The 18195-nt window shown below is 36.5% G+C and overlaps 1 protein-coding gene across 1 annotated transcript; it reads left to right on the top strand.

Annotated features, from left to right (window-relative positions):
- The first annotated feature begins 1528 nt into the window (after nucleotides 1-1528).
- On the top strand, nucleotides 1529-18142 carry LOC147564195 (alanine--tRNA ligase-like). The gene is made up of 23 exons (XM_086644279.1): nucleotides 1529-1763; nucleotides 3390-3628; nucleotides 4801-4941; nucleotides 6372-6518; nucleotides 6925-7077; nucleotides 7708-7837; nucleotides 8108-8204; nucleotides 8845-8965; nucleotides 9150-9209; nucleotides 10844-10894; nucleotides 11017-11112; nucleotides 12203-12304; nucleotides 13318-13440; nucleotides 14402-14545; nucleotides 14634-14705; nucleotides 14799-14874; nucleotides 14993-15135; nucleotides 15241-15349; nucleotides 15697-15884; nucleotides 16485-16574; nucleotides 16689-16871; nucleotides 17102-17281; nucleotides 17808-18142. Exons 1-23 carry the CDS (start codon nucleotides 1610-1612, stop codon nucleotides 17880-17882), a joined length of 2874 nt encoding a protein of 957 aa, XP_086500405.1. The 5' UTR covers nucleotides 1529-1609; the 3' UTR covers nucleotides 17883-18142.
- The last annotated feature ends 53 nt before the right edge of the window (nucleotides 18143-18195 follow it).

Here is an 18195-nt window from a genome sequence, read left to right as displayed (position 1 = left end):
TTTTGGTGCAGCGGTTGGACACCCTTCTTAAGACCATGAGGTCGTGGGACCGAATCTAGGTGGAAGGTACTTTCACTAATACGGACTCCAAAGTCATTACTTTTTTTTTTTTTTGAATAATCTCAATTAAACAAAGTTTGTGAGTCATAAGAAAGAGGGGGTTTAGAGCATGTCCAACCCCAGCCGGGGACAGTCACATCATCACTATTTAGACATCAATGAATTCGATAACCAAAGTTATATGGAAATGTTGTCCCCTAATTCTACTTACCCGTCGGCTCAATTAGGAGTTGATGATTATGAAGTATGTGAGGATTCTTGTGTGCAAGGAGGGACGTCTTCGACAAAGATAACTAAACGGGAACCGTATAAGCCGGATGAAGATATTTTACTTACTAATTATTATTTGAAAATCACATTTGATGCGGTTGTCGGAAATAGCCAAAAATATAAAGTATTTTGGCAAAAAATATCGGATGAATATAATGCGAGTGCAAAGTTTCAACGCACAGTTAGAAGTTGTAAATCTCGTTTCAGTGAGATAAGCTCGGAATGTCAAAGTTTTATATCGACTTTGAGGATAATAAATAAAGTTCCAAAAAGCGGAGAAAACGATTATGACCGGGTAATTGTTTCTAACTTTTTAATTTCTTTTTTCTATCTTTTCACTTCATTCGTATAATATACTTATATATATATTTTGTTTATTTTAGTTACAAAGAGCTATCGAATTGTATAAAAAAATCATCAAGGTAAAGGGTTTAGGTTCCTACATGTTTACAAAATTTTGATGACACACAACAAGTGGATGGCAGACATGCCAAGAGAGTCAACATCCGGTAAAAGAGATTCTAATACCAATCCATCGGAAGAAAGACCAATTGGCCGTAAACAAGCCAAAGCAAATGCAAGAGTTGGCGAACCATCCATACATTCTACCGCTTCAAAAACTCCCAGTGAGGGATATTGGGAAAAAAGAGACGAAGATTCCCAACAAAGATCAATAACTTTGAGTGAAGCAGTACGGGTTCAACAAGAGACCCTAAAGGTGCAACAAGATTTTCTACGGGTGCAAACGGAGGTGGCGAACCGACAATATGCGATGGACTTAATGAAGATTGATATTAGGTCTCTCGACGAACATGCTCAACAAATGCTTTTAGCGGCGCGAGAGGCTTGGTTCAACGGTGCACCACGAGACCCAAGAAACCCCTTCTAGTTATTTTTAATTAATTTTTCTAGTGTTGTTTAGTCGTATTTAAGTAGTTTTAAATTTTTAATCAATTATTAGTTGTAATCGATGTTTTTTAAATTGAATTTTATTAGTAAATTTTATTAGAGGCTGGGGCTGGAGGCCAATAATTTTAGGTGAAAAAGTGATTTTTTCGGCCTAAGACAGGCTGAGATTGGACTTGCTCTTATATGGATGGGTTATCGGAGCTGGCGGCGTTGTAGTAGTGGGAGTGCCGCTGCTTTTACTACTGGTATTTCGCTATTTTCTATCTCTAACCATCTCCTCTCTAGGGTTAGGGTTCTAGCGAATACCACCTTCTGTTCCTTCGCATCGAGCAGTTCAGTTTCTCTCTCTAGCTCCATTACCACTAACAGCATGGCAGGTATCGAGTCTCAGTCGACGACGGAATGGCCGGCAAGAAGAGTAAGAGAAACTTTCATCAAGTTCTTTGAAGGAAAGAATCATACTAACTGGATTTCTAGTCCTGTTGTTCCTGTAAATGATCCGACTCTTCTATTCGCAAATGCTGGTAGGTTTTTCTCTCTTTCTCTCTCTTCTCTCAGTGATTGTAGGATTTCATTTAGCTCCTGAATACCTTATTATTTTTCTTACTTTCACCATGAGGAAGTTCCAATTTTGAATAGCAAATGGTTAATGTTATAATTTGTCATGACTACTGTTCAATATAAAATGAGTTTCTATGTGCTATTAAGCTTGATTACTTGATACTGAGTTTTCAAACTGATTCAAATTCCTTTTGAAAAAGTTTGATTTTGAATATTAATTTGTTAGAGCATCTCCAGTGTGAAACTTATTTGTCAAGTGTCAATTGAAATTCTCTTTCGTATGTGGGAGAATAGGCATCACCTAAATTTTTTGTGTCTCTCTAAAAAGTACTTTATTTGATAGAAAAAAGTAGTTTTTTTTGGACAAAGATAGAATAATTAGTTATTAAAAAATTATGGAGGAAAATTTACTATTGGTCAAAAATCAAAATACAAAGAGCGATGATGACTAATACAATTAGAGATCCTCAAGAGGGCACTCTAAATTTACTGTGTCTTCTTGGGGATCTCTAAAATAACTACCTCTGTGTCATGACGAGTTCCAAATAGAGTCTTGAATTAGACTACTGGAGATGGTTTAAACAAAAAAAAAAAAAAACTCTAAAAATTCTATATTTTATGGATTGAGCCTCGGCCTCCCATTTGAGATGCTCTTAGATATGTAGCATTTTTGTTGTTAAGATAATCCCAAATGATTAAATGCCAAATTGCCAATGAGCTTCAAGCAAACAAACACAAATTCTAAGTTTTTGAATTTCACTATGGTAGAGTTGGTTAAAAATTTTTGATGGTTGATGAACTGATAATGTAGTATTCAGACTGGGTTTGCAGTGTTATTAACTTATTATGTGGTTACGCTATTTCAGTGTAATGTACCAGGCCTATGTCGTTCCTTCAATTCGTATGATAAGTCTTTATTACACTCATAAACACATATGTATATAGGACAATTATTAACTAAATCTGTGGACAACCTGTTCCGACTGATCCTCAACTAGTCAGGCTGAGTACTTAGCTCTTGTTGACCAACTATCTCCAACATCGCGATTAGCTACATACATTAGGTGCAAATAGGGAATTTGAGTAACTTTATATACCAAGGTCGAGATAGGAATCACTTCTGAAATAATTTGGTAAAATTTTTCAAACCGCGTCAAGTTGACCGCCCCCTTTATTGTATTATTGGTACTAGTTGTGCAAGTAAATTGTTGATGGAGATTCTAAAACAAGAAGTTGAGAAGGAAAAAATGTAGTACAAAGCAGTTCTAACCATTCCTTTTTGGCTTTCAGCTTTATTATTATTATTACATTTTCTTTTTGCACTTTCTATTTGTCAAGAAATTTAGATGATGATACGGTTAATCCAATGTTTCAAGCAACAAAGCCATAGCATTGCATGTCTTCAGTGTAATTATGTAGGTGGTTTAGAACTCAATGAACTTTGTCACACAATCATGTATATATGAGTGCTGTCTATCTTATTTCTTTAATATGGCGTTTTTAATGGTCTCGTTCTTCAATTTTCTTTCATTTCTTCTGATATCAACACGTTGTATAAGTTACAAAGTAACAAATTAGTTTGTTCACAGGAATGAACCAATACAAGCCAATTTTTCTTGGAACTGTTGATCCTAGCACTCCGTTGAGTAAGCTCACTCGTGCATGCAATACGCAAAAGTGCATTCGGGCTGGTGGAAAGCACAATGATCTCGATGATGTCGGGAAAGATACTTACCACCATACCTTCTTTGAGATGCTTGGAAACTGGTCATTTGGAGATTACTTCAAAGCAGAAGCCATTTCATGGGCATGGGATCTTCTCACAAAGGTTTGTTGGCACAAAATAGTGTTGTCTTCGAATTTTGAGCTATGTATATTCCTTTTCAATATCTATTCACATCTATGATAGTTGGATGTTGGATAGTCCGCCACTCCAGTTGGATAGTGGATACTCTGTCTCGTAGTTACTTCTACGCTTTTGATGGGAAATGTGCATCTTGAATGTACTTGCACAAAATTGTCTTAGGTTATAAAAATGATACTCTAGTTCAGCGGTTTTGTGTGACATGTAGCAACTGTTGATTCAAAGGTAATAATAACTAATACGAGTCAAAATGTGTTTGGGAATACTATTTTTGAGTGTTTGCCATCGTTGCATCCATCACCTTGGACAAATGCAGGATTCTGGTACCCATTCTTGTAACTACGAACTACGAACGTAACTTCCAAATCTCGGATCTTTTTCTGTCCAGTTCATGTGGAAAAGGATGTCTCTGTGATCTAGTTTTGTTGTTTCTGTATTATTTAATGTACTGAATTTTACTGGGCGAACCCGTCACTGGAAAATGCATCTGAAAAGGATGCACTTGTAGTCATTATCAAATTACATTTCTCTAGCTTGCACTTGTTGTTACTCATGTATGTTTGATTTATTTTAATTGTTTCAACAACTAGAGGCCTGGAGTCACATAGTATACTTGATTTAGCCATCGGCTTTGTAGGACATTTTCTTGTGATGCAGTTCAATTGTCTTCTTGTGTTGTAAAGTCTGTATTACTACTCTCTGGATGGTGAAGGATTTCAAGAAAAAAAATCATCGTGGTCATGATTGGACCCTCCAAACCTGAATAGGTGTCTACTTGAAGAAGTTAGTTTTGACTTTGCTTCCTCTGGTCATGCCTTAAGATGTATGTGACGTGTCACTCGGAAAAGTTAGTGGTCACCTGGCTTACTTACCTCAACACTTAAACCTGTATTTGATTAATGAGTTGGCTAAGATTCATTCTTTTTTAAAAACATATGATATTTATTAATGTCTCGTCCTATGTAAAATGGATGAATTGCACGCAAGTAGATTCAATACGACGGTGGTGATTGCTGGCATAGGTTTTGCAAATTTGTTACTTGAACTTCAATCTGTGACGTGTGTTAGTTTTCCAGTTTTTCCTAATGCTTAATCTATGTGTATTTATTTCTGAACTAGTTCTTTTTGGTCCACAGGTCTACAGGTTACCCACGGATCGGATATATGCTACCTATTTTGGTGGTGATGAAAAATTGGGCCTTCCTCCTGATAACGAAGCAAGAGACATGTGGCTGAACTTTTTACCACCTGGGCGTGTGCTTCCTTTTGGTTGTAAGGTATTTTTACTTGGACATGTGATTTAGTAATTAAAAGTTAAAATCTCTCGCTTGACGGCGAATTCTTCTCGTGGGGAATATATGTAAAGTAAATTAGGAACATAATTATTCTCTTACAGCAATAAATAAGAGCTTCACATTCTCCAATCAACATCCGAGTGTTGGTCTCTTAAGATGAAACCAAAAGAGCTGAGAGAAAGTTATGCTGGAAAATAACCTTCATTTTAACTTGATTATGGAGAAGAGTTAGTTGAACAGGGATGTGCCCCTTTTATAATACTTCATTTCAACATTTACCATTCCTAGTCAGCTATTAGGCTCTTCAAACTCTAGTTCTACATTTTCTAGGAAGCAAGTATTCTTAATGACTTCCCAATGTCCCAATAGTACCATTTGACTAACTTATTTTTTTGACAGTCCAGATATATTCTTCATACTGCTTTCTAGAACTAAATAATTAATAGCCATAATTATGTGAACCGTACCATTAGGGGACTCCCGAGCATGGGATCCTACTTTAAACAACGTTAAAGAAGACCTGCTTTTTCTTAAATATTCTTCAAGATAGTTGCTAACTCTTTCGCATTGCATTTAGATAAAATTTTCATTTCATTATTTTGCAGACTCTACAAGAATTAGGAATATAAATTGTGGAACTGAAGAACAGTCTACCTTTATAATAGGGCAGCGAATCCCCTAAAATGTTGGAATTTTAGTTCGTTTACGTTTTAATAGTTAGTGTAGATCGAGAGAGAAAGTTAGTGAAGGGCCGGCACATATTGGGAGCTTTTTTGTTGTTTAAATATCATTTCAAACTTAAAAAATTATTTTTGGATATAGTTTTTTTTCTGTTATTTCAGCTATCTTAAACCTCCCAGTTCCACCAATGCATTTATGTCACTTGGTGCAATTTAAGAGCTCCCACTTCTGCATGATAGTCTTTTAGACAATATTACTCCGCTCTGTATCCTGAAAATTTGTGCAAATACCACATCTCGTTTATGCATCGGTGATGTTTATTTAAGTGCTCCCATATGGACTAATTTCTAGTTAGCCTAATGAATTTGGAAAAAAGACGTGCGAACGCTTGTCTGAAAATACAAATGTCATTCTCTATTTTGCAAATTCATGTCGGCTAACTACAAACTAGTTTCTACGGTACCACACAACCAAGGAAAAAACGGTGTGGTAATTTGCAACTTTATGCGGTTACGAACTAGAGCCTATACTTCTCCATCGAAGGACAGAATGTGGGAGAAAAGGTCTTGATTTCTGTGGTTATTTAATAATTTTCATTCCTTCCCCCCTGAATAATTGTCGTACTGTGTCCTTTTATATATGGCAAACTTAATTATCTCTAATGCTCTATTATCTTATCCATCAATAAATTACTATATTGAATGAAAAACGAAGTTTGTATGCATCAATAGGACAACTTCTGGGAGATGGGTGATACTGGTCCTTGCGGGCCTTGCACAGAAATACATTTTGATAGAATTGGTAACCGAGATGCTGCTGCGTTGGTCAATAACGACGATCCAACATGCATTGAGATATGGAATCTTGTATTTATTCAGGTATGGAGTTTGTTAACTGGACCATTCTTCAATGTTTTTTTGGAAAGTGACTATTAAAGTCATTACATCAAAGATGTGATAAGCACGATAACCGCCGAGTTAAACCTTGAAAGAAACGGGCCTAAAGTCCAACTAAACTACTGGCCTAAAGGCCAACGAAATAAATGGCCTAAATCCCATCTAACTACGTTACTTATATCTTTAATTAACCCAAGTTCAATAAAACCTGGGACCTCCAGGGTTTAGGAGTTTATGTCAACACTATCAACCACTTGGGCTGTTGGGCAATCAAGTGTTGACCATTCTTCAATATTTAATTATTATATCAGTTCTCTTTTTCCTGGTATGAGATGTATGTCGTGATCCTTTTATCTGATTTAACTTGTTCTTTCGGTCCTTTCGGCAGTTCAATCGCGAAACTGATGGTGCTCTGAAACCTCTCCCTTCAAAACATGTTGACACTGGGATGGGTTTTGAGCGCTTAACTTCGATTCTACAAAACAAAATGAGCAACTATGACACCGATGTCTTCATGCCTATTTTCCATGCTATTCAACAGGTATGATGATTATGCATCCACTAAACTTGTTTCTGTACTTAATATATCTACTTCGTGTTTGAGTCTCTTGAGTCTAAGGCTGTTGATCTGTTTGTCTTTCTTTATTGTTACACTACAAATGCATGTTAGTCAATTCAGATATTGGCTTGACTCTGACATTTGGGCTGGAATGATGACACATGTAACCATTTCGTAGGCTAAGGTTTCTTATATCGGCAGAGTGAAGCTTGGGACGGGAATCGGGGAGATCAGTGTCATGCACATTCCACAGACACCGACACAAACAGAACATACACATGCACGCATATTTCCGTGTATATCACATATGCATATATATATATATAAATACGCACACACACACACACACACACACACACACACACACACACACACACACACACACACACACACATATATATTAGCTTTCTCTTATAAATTCTCTAAAAGGAACTTGTTTTACTCCCGCATGTCTTATATGTAGCTGGGCTTTGTACTAATGGGCTACTACTACCTGATGTTTTCTGTTGACAAGCATCAGCTCTTGATATTGTTTAGTTGTTCAATTAATTTCGGTTATGATGGAGTCCCGGCTATTCTTTGCGAAGTAACTTTTTGCCGGTCTCTTTGCAGGCAACAGGGGCTCGACCATATTCTGGAAAAGTTGGAGCCGATGATGTGGATAACATTGACATGGCTTATAGGGTTGTGGCTGATCACATACGAACTCTTTCTTTTGCCATTGCTGACGGGTCTCGTCCAGGTGAACACTATATTAAAAATGCTTTAACTGTATCTTCTTTTATTTTATATTCTCTGCCTTTCGGTTGACCCTTGACGTTTTTTTATTTCCAAAATCATATCAGGGGCTTCCTCTAATGAGGTTTCAATTGTTCCTAAGTAATGTACAGACTGTACAGTACTACTGCTACAGTCAAATCTTAGTTATCATTCGATCTTATATATTTGCGCTGCCTATGTTCATATGTTGTGACCCGTTGTCTCTAAAATTTTTTCAACTTGTTGATTGTAGGTAATGAGGGTCGTGAATATGTTTTAAGGCGCATTCTTAGACGAGCTGTTCGTTACGGGAATGAAGTCCTAAAAGCTCAACAGGGTTTCTTCAGCAGGTAGGAGTTAAAATCTCCGCAGATGCCTGTCTATTCATGGAGATTATAGCTTGTTCTGTTATTTGCTTTCTATTTAACTTGCACTTCTTTCACGCGAGATAGTATGTATTTAATTGACAAATCGGCGGAAATAGTCATGTTGCCAAATGCTCCACCAGAGCTCTAAAATAATCTATTATTTATTTTGATGCTCTAGCTTTCTGATTTAGCGTCTTTCTCGAGTAGCCAGAAAAAAAAAAGAGACTGGTACGGCCATTATGATGTTATTATGGTATCATGCTGGTTATCATTGACAGATGAAGTTAATTTTTGTAGATCTGAAGATTCTGAAGTCTGAACTAGTAGATGGTTCTAATTCTCGATACTAAATTTGTGTAGTGTCTGATATATCTGTACTGTTAACTCTTTAAACACTCGATACTTCTTACATGTAGTTGTTGAAAGCTTTCCTATGGAGTAACTTTTCCTGGTCTTTGGAAGGGTTGAACCATATTCATGCTTGTATGCTTTGATTTCTCAATTTGGTCTTGTACATGTCTTGATGAACACTTCAGAAGTGATGTTTGTTTGTAAGTGAATGACTCGTAGGGTTATTGCCTTTCATCTTTAACATTTATCTTATTTTTGTCTCCATGTCTAGGCTTGTACATATTATGGTGGAAGTGATGGCAGATGTATTTCCAGAACTGAGGCAACATGAAACCAATATCAGAGAAATTATTGCAGAAGAAGAAACAAGTTTTGGAAGGACATTACTTAAGGTATATTTGATGAGTTAGTCATTTCATTCACTTTTCTCAATCCTTTTTCTTTCTTGCTTCTTTACTGTCTAGACACCCACCTTGTATTAGCTCGCTGCCTCGTTTTAGCGTTGAACTGTATAATGTATACTTAACAAAGCTTTCAAAAAAGTAGAAAGTTATCTGACATGTGATCATACTCCAGGGAATTGAAAAGTTTAAGAAGGCTGCTCAGGATGTTCAAGGGACAGTACTTAGTGGACAGGTGGATGATTTTTTACCTATTGCTTACTTTTTACCATATAGGACTTTTGCATGCTTTTGAATTGTGATACTGGTTTTCCCTCGGGCCTTATGTAACAATCTTTTATGTCCTCAGTTTGATACTTCCATACGTAGTTTTAGCTCTGGACTTGGTTTGGTGTGAAAAGATACTCAGCATGTATAATCATGCAATGAATGATCACTATCGTAAATGTTAATTTTCTAAATATAGGAACAGAGTAGTACTTTATTTTGTCCTCACTCCTGAAAGGTAGTCAAACCGAATGAATGGAGCGCCATTTCGTGGATCTTTGAGTACCAAAATACAAAGTTAGAAGGAAGCGACTAGAGAGATTCTTTCCCTCCTCAGCTCGTTGATAGCTCCCAGATTCCATTAGCTACTTTCCTAAGTTGAATGGGGATTTCTGGTTAGTTTGTTTTTCGGTTTACGTGGTTATCATAGTTGTAAAGAAAAACATGTGTGGGCAATTCACGCAAGTTTGAGGAACCATTTAGTGCCAGTTATGAGGATATTTGATTGAGAAGCTCTTGTTAAGTCAAGGTGCAATGAAGGTACGCTCTTTTTAAATTAAGGATGGTTTCCAAAGACCAATTATTGTTGGATTGGGAATCATAGAAAAATTAGGGAAGTTAAAAAATAATTCTGGAATATCTTATTAAGTAACGAATCGAAATTTTATATTAAACGAATTATGTACCGAATAAGTATACCCCCCACGTACCGGATACACTCTAATAGGCGTACCGCGTACCCGTTTTCGTACCGCGTACCGGAACGTACCGCGAATCTGGTAACCTTGGTGCAGTCTTCATTTCCCTATTAGCCCTAGACCATAGACCCTTTATATGACTGTGGCTCTCAATTAGACTTGGAGCTGATATGCTGAATGTTGGGTAATAGAGCCGTTCTTCCATGTTTGCTATGTTAAATCATAAATGCGAACTGTTTTCCATGTGACAATTGCTGCACATCAATCATTGAGTATTTGGGCCTCCTCTTGATGGAATGCGCGTGATACAATTTGCTTTAGAGGTCATTTGAAAAATTTGGGTCCCAAATACACAGGGGGAAAGTGATTCAATATAATTGCCAAGTTGATGTTAATTGCTCAGATCTTTGACGTGTATTTTTGCCTAATGATGGGCTAAATTTTGGTTTAGACTAGAGGGTGTATGTGATGATGTTATTTAGCACATACATGGGTAAGGCTTATATGTATGCTTTTCTATTTTCTATCTGTTTATTTGGGGTAGGAAAGTCATGGCTTGATTTGGGGATGTTGGTAATTTGGATCAAACCGTCAAGTAGCTTTTGGACGAATTTTTTCTGTCCATCAGTATGTCTTTTATTTCTATTTTCTATTTAAGTTCTAATATATTTTGATGTATCCATTTTGGAATATCTGCCTTAGAGATCAACAGAAATTACGGCAGCTTCTTCTCTTCATGTTTTTATACTACTTACCTTGTGAACATTTAAGTTTGCAATTGGTTAGCGTTTCTTGAACTTCTCTAGATTATGATTGAAATCCTTTGTTGTTATTATCCTAGTATTAATAATCATTACTCTCGTAACCTGATTTTTGATGTCTCACCCTGAATTTTTTGTTGCAGGATGCATTTGTCTTGTGGGATACTTATGGATTTCCTTTGGATCTGACTCAGGTTTATTAAGCGTTTCATAGGTTTCCTCGAGTCATTTTCCCTTTCATAGTTTTCCATCTGAGCTATGTAGATGCAAAAATGTTAGTCTAACCATCACAAAATCATCTTCTTGTGTCCACCAGCTGATGGCAGAAGAACAAGGCCTTGCAGTTGATGTAGAGGGTTTCAATATTGCCATGCAGGAGGCAAGGGAGAGATCTAGGAGTGGTCAGACTAAGGTATTCTATCTATCTTTCTATTTATCTTGTGCATTTATTTTCTTTCTTATCTTGATTGTTGTACTATGCAACAAAGATTGAATTCTAAGATAGTTCATTAACCGCCGCTGCGATTCCATGAAATCGAATTTTTCGGAGTACGAATTGGTAAAAGGGAATTTATTGCTTTAAAAATGGGTGAATTATTAAGTATAACTTCCCCTTCGCATATTTATGTGGACTAAGTACTAATTGAGGTATACAGCTGCAACTGAAGAGAAATCACCCAACCATGAGTCCATGACACAGCTGTAACTAGGGCTATAAACATTTGTAAAATCGAGATCCTACTTGCTTGATTAAAAGATAACATCAGAAGATAGTGGTTGAGAGCAATTGGCCTTGTTTTTTTTTTTTGGAATTCGACTACGATCTACGTATGTCGTTACATTTGGCATTGATACATCAAAGATGTGATACGCTCAATAACTGCCCACTCAAACTGAAACTAGACAGGGCCTATAGCCCAACATGTCAATGGCCTAAAGCCTAACTACATTATTTACACCCTAATAATCTCAAATCAAATAACCAAAGATTCCACCTTCTCTGGGATTCGAACCTGAGACCTCCAGGGATTTCTGGAGTTTATGTCAACACCTTGGAACCGCTTGGGCTACCAACTGTTGACAATTGGCCTTGTTGTTACCACCGCAATAATCAATAATGAGGGTATTTGTCATTACTCGCTAGCTTTTATTGGCACGTGATGACATGAATAACTAGTCGTGTGGAGGAAGTACTTACTTATTTTGAAACTTAGTACTTACTTATCTTAGAATGAAAATTCCGTTTCCGTTAAGATCAAACAGTTTCTTTTCCTGTTCAATCACAAAAAGAGGTTCTTCGAGCCGGATGAAACTTTTATTTGCTCAGATTTAAAATCGTCCTAATGGTTCGTTCTCTGTTGAGATTTCATAAGGGCAAATGAAATCCTTCTGTAAAATGCTAATCTCCGAACTTCTTTTTGCTTCTAACTCGACATGTAAGAATTGTTCTTCGAACTGGTTTTTACCATACTGTTTTTCCAAACTTGCGTTGATTTTTGCAGAAAGTTGGTGGTGCTATTGTCATGGATGCTGATGCGACCTCAGTGTTGCAAAAGAAGGGAGTGGCTCCTACAGATGATAGCTACAAGTTTATTTGGAACCAGGTTAGTTGAATTCTAAATTTGCAGGTTTTATCTGAAGAACATTAAGACATGATTTCTCTCAAAAACAAATAAATGTTGTGATGAAAAGTTTATTTACTGGGCATTGAGGCTCACCAATTACAAGTTTACGACATACCTTGATATGTCAGAAGGAAAAGCTTAGCTTACTTAGAATATTAGGCTATTACATGCCTAAACTCGAAAAATCGGGGAAAATGGCCTAGGGGGCCATCTGGGGACTAGCTTACTTAGAATATTAGGTTGCTAATATATTAGCAATTATATTTATAGGCATATTTGGACTAATAAAGTCAAACCATCCGAAGAAAGGAAATTTGAGTTCCTGCTAAGATCAGAAATTTGAAGGAAAAAATGTGACGCAGAAGAAGAACAAAGTAATGAAACCATAAGAGTGAAAAAACAAGTTACTAACCACTAGACAAGAGAGATAGAGGAAGAATGAGTTAGAGAGAGAGACTTAGTGAGAAAAATTTACAAGCAAGTGGTAATGGAGGTTGAAACCTTCAAATCTTGAAAAAGAATAAGTGAGAAAGGGGTATAGAGAGAAGTTTGGTTGAGTGGGAGAGGTAAGAAACCCTTGAATAAGATAAAGTTGACTTTGAAAAATATAATTAAAGTTGTTGATCCCGAACCGATTTAGTCGGCACCTAGTGCCTAGCTGTTTCGGTACTAGGCGGCTCGTGGGCACCGACTAAGTCGACTTCCTAAATCGAATAGTGCTAAAAGCTCTAGTTGATCGCGTATGTGCTCGAGATTTTTAATGCTTAGCTACATACTTTTACGTGAAGAAGGGACTAATTTCCATAGACAACAAAATGAAATAGTTTTTTTCTTTGTTAAGCACGAAGTATAAAATTGTGGATTATTTTTATTCGAGTCCTCAAGATTGGTTCCTTCATTAACAGAATATTTTTCTCACATTTGTTCAAGGTTATGGTGATAATGTCAATTACACCATAGGTAATTCATTAAATTTTCTGTAATAATGTCAGGATCATGACAGTGAAATAAAAGCTATCTACAATGGGGCACAATTCTTGGAGAGTGCTTCTGCTGGTGAAGAAGTTGGCATTGTTATGAAATCCACAAGCTTCTATGCGGAACAAGGTGGTCAGGTACTTAATAACCGAAATGTTTCGGACTTTATCTTTGCTTAGGCCTATGTGTACCATATCTGCCATCATGATCAGATCTTCTAATGCTAGTGTCTAAACCTGATCCATGGTGTTTCACCAGTTTCTTCAAACTATGGATTATAGCTCATAACAATCCAGAATGTGATCTGAACTTCAGAGTCTCTAAACTAACTATAACAAATAGCTTATAGAGTAACACTATATGCTGTAAAAACTTTTAGGCCGTTGCTCTGCTTGCACCTTTCCCTTGCCATCTGTTTAAAAACCATTTTAAAAGCATCGTTTTCATAATTAAACTGTTATAAACAACAAAATACTGCCGATGCGAAAAATTACCAAATTACCTACAGATGGTTAAACCCTGAGAAACATATGGAAGTGTCGGAGGATATAGAAGATAAAATTTTAGCAGTTTCATGTGCAAATGAAGGGCCTTATCTCAGTTGTGTACAATAATTAAATTAATCATTCATGACTCATATTTATTCTCTGGATGATTTAGCAGACTGACATTCATTTTGGATTGAAATGCGATAGATGGCGATAGTGTAATAATCATCGCATAGGAGTTACCTTAGCCACCAGCATACATGTGATGGTTGTCTGATGGAGGTTTCTGCTATAATGTTTGTCTGTTCAGACCTCTTGAAAATCTTAAAAAACTGTTAGCATGCTTCTTGACTGAGTTCTCAGAGTCAACAGTAAGACTTTTGTATCCAAATGCCTAGTCTTTACTATGGTTGCTGAACCATCAGGCTGGGGTTGGTTTCAAATGACTTACACCACTAAACCTTAAAGAAAATATTATAAGCCTGAATCATGTGTTGCAGTTTTTATGTATATTTTCACATATTCTGATACTTATTGACATTTCTCTGTTTCCAAGAAACGAATTTCATATGCCTTGAGATTTCTCTTGCCTAACTTCAACTGTTCTCAGATATTTGATACTGGCTCACTTGAGTGCTCCTTTGGATTATTTCAAGTTTGTAATGTTCAAGTATATGGAGGGTTTGTTATCCATATTGGTACAATTGTTGGCGAGAGTGGTGTAATTTCGTTGGGTGATAAAGTAACATGCAAAGTAAGGCTAATCACTCTTAGCCCCTTTTCTCGATCTTGTGGCTTTATATATCTTGTTGATTCTTCCCAGCCATTGATGACATGAACAGGTTGACTACGAGAGGCGTGGACTAATTGCTCCCAATCATACTTGCACCCACATGCTAAACTTTGCTTTGAGGGTACACACTTTTTTTCACCACGAGTTTAAGAAATCATTTATTCCAGCTAATCATTTGGTTAATTGGTTTACAAGTACTTCAACGTGAATGCAGGAAGTACTTGGTGATCATGTTGATCAGAAAGGATCAATTGTTCTTCCTGAAAAGTTGCGTTTTGATTTCTCACATGGTATGACTTGTTCTTCCTGAAAAGTTGCGATTTGATTTCTCACATGGTATGATATCTCACATGGTATCATATTGATGCTGTACATGTAAAATTCATTTTTAACTATGTTATTGAACAGGGAAGCCCATTCATCCTGATGATTTGAGAAAAATTGAGTCAATTGTGAACAAGCAGATTAAAGATGAACTTGATGTATTTGGAAAAGAGGCCACACTTGCCGATGCCCAGAGAATAGTTGGTTTAAGAGCTGTTTTTGGAGAAGTAAGCTGCTTTTCATTTCCCATGAAAGTTGATAAAGTTTTATTGGGTTTTGCTTTCCTGAGATCTAGATCCTCAATGCTTTTCTCTTTTCCTGTTTGGATGCAGCTCTACCCTGACCCTGTTAGGGTAGTGGCAATTGGACGGAGGGTGGAGGATCTCCTGGCTAATCCCGATAACAAGGAATGGTTGTCCGTCTCCACAGAATTTTGCGGAGGTAGGTGTAACTGCAAAATCACATAATCATAGCTGTTCTCCACTGCTCACTATCAATGAAGTAGGGAATTACGTAAAAGGCAGCGATCCTTGAAGTAGGAGTGGTCTAATCAGAACGTAAAGTTCTTGTATTTGTTCTCTGTTCGCGATATAAAACAAATTAGAGCTAACATAACTGTCGTAAACAGTGTTGGCGGAAGGAATAACTGCAGTCTCCTAGTGATGGTTACATCCTTCAGAGTTCAGAGATTGCAGTAGAATCCTGAAACAAGGATCATTATATGCCCAGTCTGATGGCCTTCTTGTTATATGTGTAATTATGTTCTAAGAGTTGTTTTTATTAATTAGGTACCCATATCTCAAATACTCGAGAAGCTAAAGCATTTGCTCTTTTATCGGAGGAGGGAATTGCTAAGGGCACACGAAGAATTACTGCTGTTACCACTGATTGTGCTTTCAAGGCAATGGAATTGGCGTGCTCTCTCGATGAAGAAATAAGTGAGGCATCCAAGACAGAGGGGAGCACTCTAGAGACGGTACTTGGATTTTCTTTCTGCTCCTATGTTCTTTATTTTTCTTTCAAGTTTGTGTAGTAACTTAATTAATAATTCTCTCTCCTTTCATCCATGGTTCACTCGGAATCCAGTCATCTGGATTTCTCTTTTAATAATTTCAAACTGTTAGGAAGCAGGTGGCAATTAAGAAACACATGAATTAAAGAGAAAGATGTCTTTCAAGATTTAGGTCCATTGCAGAGATAAAATGATGCAAAACAACTAAAATTACACATGAAATCATATCAAGTGGCAGATTTATAAAAATACAAGCACAACTTAAGTGTACAATATTCTTTGTGTAAAAACTAAGTCAGTCGTGCAGAAGATCGATACTGCTGTCATCTTAGTAGAAGTTAGCATGCCATCTTTTGATCTGCATTGTCATAACCCTGGTTATGTAATTGTGGTAAGTAGCACCAGATAAGCATCAGTGAATGAAATTCTGGTTTCCTCTCGAAATCTGTTAAAGTGTTAGAGATGCTGTACAATGTCATATGATCATCTTCTAAGTGCCTGCTTTTTGTCATTAAGAGTTTTTCTTTAGAGTACAAAAGGGTTTCAAATTTGTTATACTTGCAGAAAGTCAATTCTCTTAAAAGTCGTGTTGATGCTGCCACAATTCCAGCACCCACAAAAGCAGATTTGAGAGGCAAAATCTCTCAACTTCAGGTATTCTGGCTAAAAGCTTAAATTAAGCTTTCTAAGGAGTTTATATTCTTCTCTTCACAGAGTGTCTTTGTTTTTGATGAATCAAGGTTAAAAGAATATACTTCATTTTATCAGGATCAAATTAGAAAGGCACAAAAGAAGATAGCAGAAGAAAATACCCAGAACGCTATCAAGGTTGCGAGTGAGATGGCAGAGATTGCTATTAAAGATGGAAAGGCGTTCTGCATTGCTGATATTAATGTGGGTCTCGACCCAAGTGCTGCTCAAAAAGCAGTAGTGAAAGTTTTGGAAAAGAAGGTTGGTTACTCTTTTTGATCTTCCAATTTCAAACGTTCTTTCATCGTATACTAAAAGGTATTTATTTTCAGCAGAAGATTATTAATTGGAACTAAAATTGATGAACTGGAAATATCCACAACTGATGTGGGTAGAAAAGAAATCCATGTGTCATGGACACCCATAAAACGAATTCGCACTCATCCATGTGAGCATGTTATAACAAGCTTATATGAATTTTCTGATGATAGGGACTACCAATTATGGTGTTCAGCAAGGATGAAATTAAAAATAAGGCTGTCGTATATGCTGGGGTACCCGTGAAAGGAGACAAAAGCGTGGATTTAGAGGTTTCCGAGTGGTTGACGGCTGCTCTTGCCCCTCTCAAAGGGAAGTGTGGGAAAGGAAAAGGAGGTCTTGCTCAAGGCCAGGTAGGCAATTTCATTGTCATTATCAGTTTGATTGTTTGAAAACTTCACCTATGTTTGATTTGTCATCTAGATACAAAATCATTTATTTGAAAACAAGAAGATTTTGTCATGGTTTGTACTGTAAATCATGCACACTTATTTCACATATGGTTCGTCAGTTATACCTCTATATATATCGGGTTTAAGACCCGCATCATCAATGAAAATTTGTCTGATCAGGTTCTGCAGAGCTGATCGGTGAGAAAGCTGAAATATCATTTCTCAACGTGAAAATAGTCCAAACCATACCCACTAGAAAAAAGAAGCAAAACTCTGTACATAAAAAATTAGAAAAAAAAAAACTTCTTGTGTTCCAGAGTCCAGTGAACTTATTATATCGATTTTCAGTCACTTAAGTTTTTGATTTAATACCCGATTTCTTTCTTGATGAAATTCTCTTTAGATTTTTGGTTTGTATCGTTTGTTGTTGGTAACATGAAATTCTTGCAGTATTACCCTGGTTGATGTAAATTTTATCTAATTTCAGGGTTTGGATATTTCAAACATTAAGGAGGCCATGGACATAGCAACGAAATTTGCATCTATGAAGTTGACACGATAAATCCTACTTTTTTTGTCGCTTGCGGGTGAGAACTCATCCATGGTGATTCCTCTATTCTCTATTTATGATTCACATTTGGATTTTTGAATCGATTGAAGAAAGTAATTTTAGTACGAGGATGCGGAAATTAGATTATAGATTTAGAATATTTTTGTTGAAAATGAAACCAAATCCTAATTTAGCATGATATTTATGTTTTTTTTAATAAGGATATTTATGTTATTGATTGAAAAATAAAAAACTTGAGATTATTACTTAAACTTTGTATTGCCAATCTCTGCAGCTATTTCTGTTGTAATAGTTTGAAGTGTCT

This window comes from Eschscholzia californica, unplaced genomic scaffold (genome assembly GCF_041429995.1).
Source record: "Eschscholzia californica isolate CP2 unplaced genomic scaffold, dmEscCali1.0.p SCAF_1, whole genome shotgun sequence".
Taxonomy (NCBI): domain Eukaryota; kingdom Viridiplantae; phylum Streptophyta; class Magnoliopsida; order Ranunculales; family Papaveraceae; genus Eschscholzia; species Eschscholzia californica.
Note: the sequence above shows the minus strand (reverse complement) of the source record. Positions and strands in the feature narration are given on the sequence as shown.